The following is a 2,633-nucleotide window of genomic DNA, read 5'->3' as shown; positions in this document are numbered from 1 at the left end:
CATGGAAGTCTATTAGGATTTGCTTGCTCTTCAGCTAGCCCCCAGTGGCCATTCGATGAATTGCAGTTTCAGGTTCTTCTGCATTGGTTTCACAAGGGAGAGCGGCAGGTTGTCGCTTGGAAATTTATAAAAGAATTTTCATTTTTAGGTGAACTAATCCTTAAAGGTTTAAACATGTTTTCTCTATTATTTGACGGCACATTTTAGATGATGTCAGTGAGTCCTGTTCTTATTGTTTCAGTATGTATTTCCTATTTCAGAGATGTCTGCAACTGGAACCTTATAATGAAGTGTGTCAGTACATGAAGGGTCTCAGTCATGTGGCTATGGGTCAGTTCTACGAGGGCATTAAAGCCCAGACTAAAGTCATGCTCAACGACCCTCTCTTGGGACAGAAAGCCAGCTCAGAATATCTGAAAGTCAAATATCTCAGAGGTGAGAAAGGAGAGCTTTTATTTACTTCTATGTTGTCATTAACAAGCATTGAACAATGATTAAATGTGACCCTGGACTGCAAAACCATGCTTAAGTTGTGCAGGTATATTGCTACATTAATAATACATTGATTGTGCTTTAATGACAAAACTCATAAGAAAGTTATGTACTGTAAAGATGATGTTCAATCGTGATATTTTGTAGATTTCCTATGATAAATATATCAAAACTAAATTTATGATCAGTAATATAAATTGCTCAGCACTTTTATATTTTCTTGATATTTTGATTTATACTGAACCCTCGGGTTCCAGATTTTCACATTGTTAGAATAAACAATATTTGCTCAATGTATTTAGATGATGTATAAATCTCAATTAAAAAAATGTTACAATTATGAGTGGTTTTGTGGTCCAGGATCAAAAATGACCATTACTGTCGGTGTTACCCAGAGAGATAACATTCTAATAATAAATAAATAAATAAACGTATGCTACCTTAATGTTTTCTCAGAAAAAATAGTTTATAGTCGACAAATGTAAACAAACTAAGCTCAAACATTCTGGAATTGTAGTATATTATAATATTTTCTGCTTTCATATGTTTACTAAAGGATGCGGTACATTGTGAAATGTAGTTCAGATTTTTCGTCCATTTCATAATTTTTAAACAAATTCTTGGGCAGAGTTGGATAAGTAATTTGATAGTAAAGTAATTAATTACTAAGCACATCATTAAAAGTGTATGTAAATCACTTTTCTAATTACTTTGTCTTGTACTTGGTCAAAAAATAATTTATGAAGAACAATGAAAAATTACTTAGTTGCTTCATAAATTACAAGTAACTGTAATTAAGAATTAGAATTTTACAATTAAATTTTTACAACTGAAAATATATCCACACAATATAGTTTAAAATATAGGCGACATTTCTTGGAAGATTAAAAAAATAAAATAAATCTGACAGAAAAAAAAATCAAGATAAATAGTCAAATTCAATACAAGGGCTTTATAGTAATATATTAATTATTTGGGTGTTAAATATGAAATGTTTCTAAAATTCTAATTTACATTTTTTTGTAGCATTTCTTTTAAGCATCGAAACGAATGCTGTTCTTGTGAAGCACAATTGATTTAAAACAAAATGCGGTGACTCAAATGTTTTAAACCAATTTTGTATGTACGTACATACATACATACATACATACATACATTATATGCATAAACCTCTAAATGCCGTTTCATATTTTCTTTAAGTTTAACATTTTTCTAGACTCTTGTGTGTAGGCTCAGAAATTTGACTTAGTGCACTTAGTGACGAATAAGTTATTTTCATGAAATTCTGGAGCATAAACGTAGGAGGCTGAGAAAAATGCTAATTTGGGAGAAAATTTCAGATGGCATATACAGTTGTAGTCAGTTCACTCCTGTTTTTTTTTTTTACCTAAATGATGTTTAACACTGGTATTTTTACAGTACGTCAGATAATGTTTTTTTCCTCTGGGGAAAATCTTATTTGTTTTATTTTGGCTAGAATAAAAGCAGTTTTTATATTTTTTAAATACCATTTTAAGGTCAATATTATTAGCCCTCTTAAGCAATATATTTTTGATTGTCTACTGAACAAACCATCGTTGCCCTGCCTAGTTAACCTAATTAACCTAGTTAAGCCTTTAAATGTTACTTTAAGCTGTATAGAAGTGTCTTGAAAAATATCTAGTCAAATATCATGTATGTCATCATGGCAAAGATAAAAGAAATGAGGTATTAAAACTATTGTTTATTAATGTGTTGAAAAAAATCTTCTCTCTGTCAAACATAATAATTCTGACTTCAACAATATATTACTAAAAATCAATTTGATGCATTTTTATCTCTCTAATAAAAGATTTTATTCATTTCTTAAATGCCAGTGTTTTTCTCCATCATCTGATAGAATACTCCCGTTATTTACACTCTCATCTGGATGTGCCTGTTGCGGAGTATAATGTCGATCAAGATTTGCCAGGAAACTTTAAGAACCACTGGGCCAAAAATCTCCCCTTCCTCATTGAAGACTACGAAGAAACAGCCTGGACTTCAGCCGCATATAAAGTGTGTAAAATACGAATCTCTTTAGTCTTTTTAATGTTGAGGCATTGTCTGAATCACATTTGAATGAATGAAGAGCTAGATATCAGTATAATGTCCATGTTGTG

The 2,633-nt window shown here is 30.8% G+C and overlaps 1 protein-coding gene across 1 annotated transcript; it reads left to right on the top strand.

The window, feature by feature from the left end:
• Window positions 1–260: 260 nt before the first annotated feature.
• Window positions 261–2,529, top strand: LOC130220548 (tetratricopeptide repeat protein 13-like; the record flags this gene model as incomplete). The annotated part of the gene is made up of 2 exons (XM_056452790.1): window positions 261–435; window positions 2,372–2,529. Coding segments are annotated over 2 exons (333 nt in total), but the record flags the coding sequence as incomplete, so codon positions are not given.
• Window positions 2,530–2,633: the final 104 nt, after the last annotated feature.

Source organism: Danio aesculapii, unplaced genomic scaffold (genome assembly GCF_903798145.1).
Source record: "Danio aesculapii unplaced genomic scaffold, fDanAes4.1, whole genome shotgun sequence".
In the NCBI taxonomy this organism is placed as follows: domain Eukaryota; kingdom Metazoa; phylum Chordata; class Actinopteri; order Cypriniformes; family Danionidae; genus Danio; species Danio aesculapii.
This window is presented reverse-complemented; position numbering and strand designations above follow the sequence as displayed.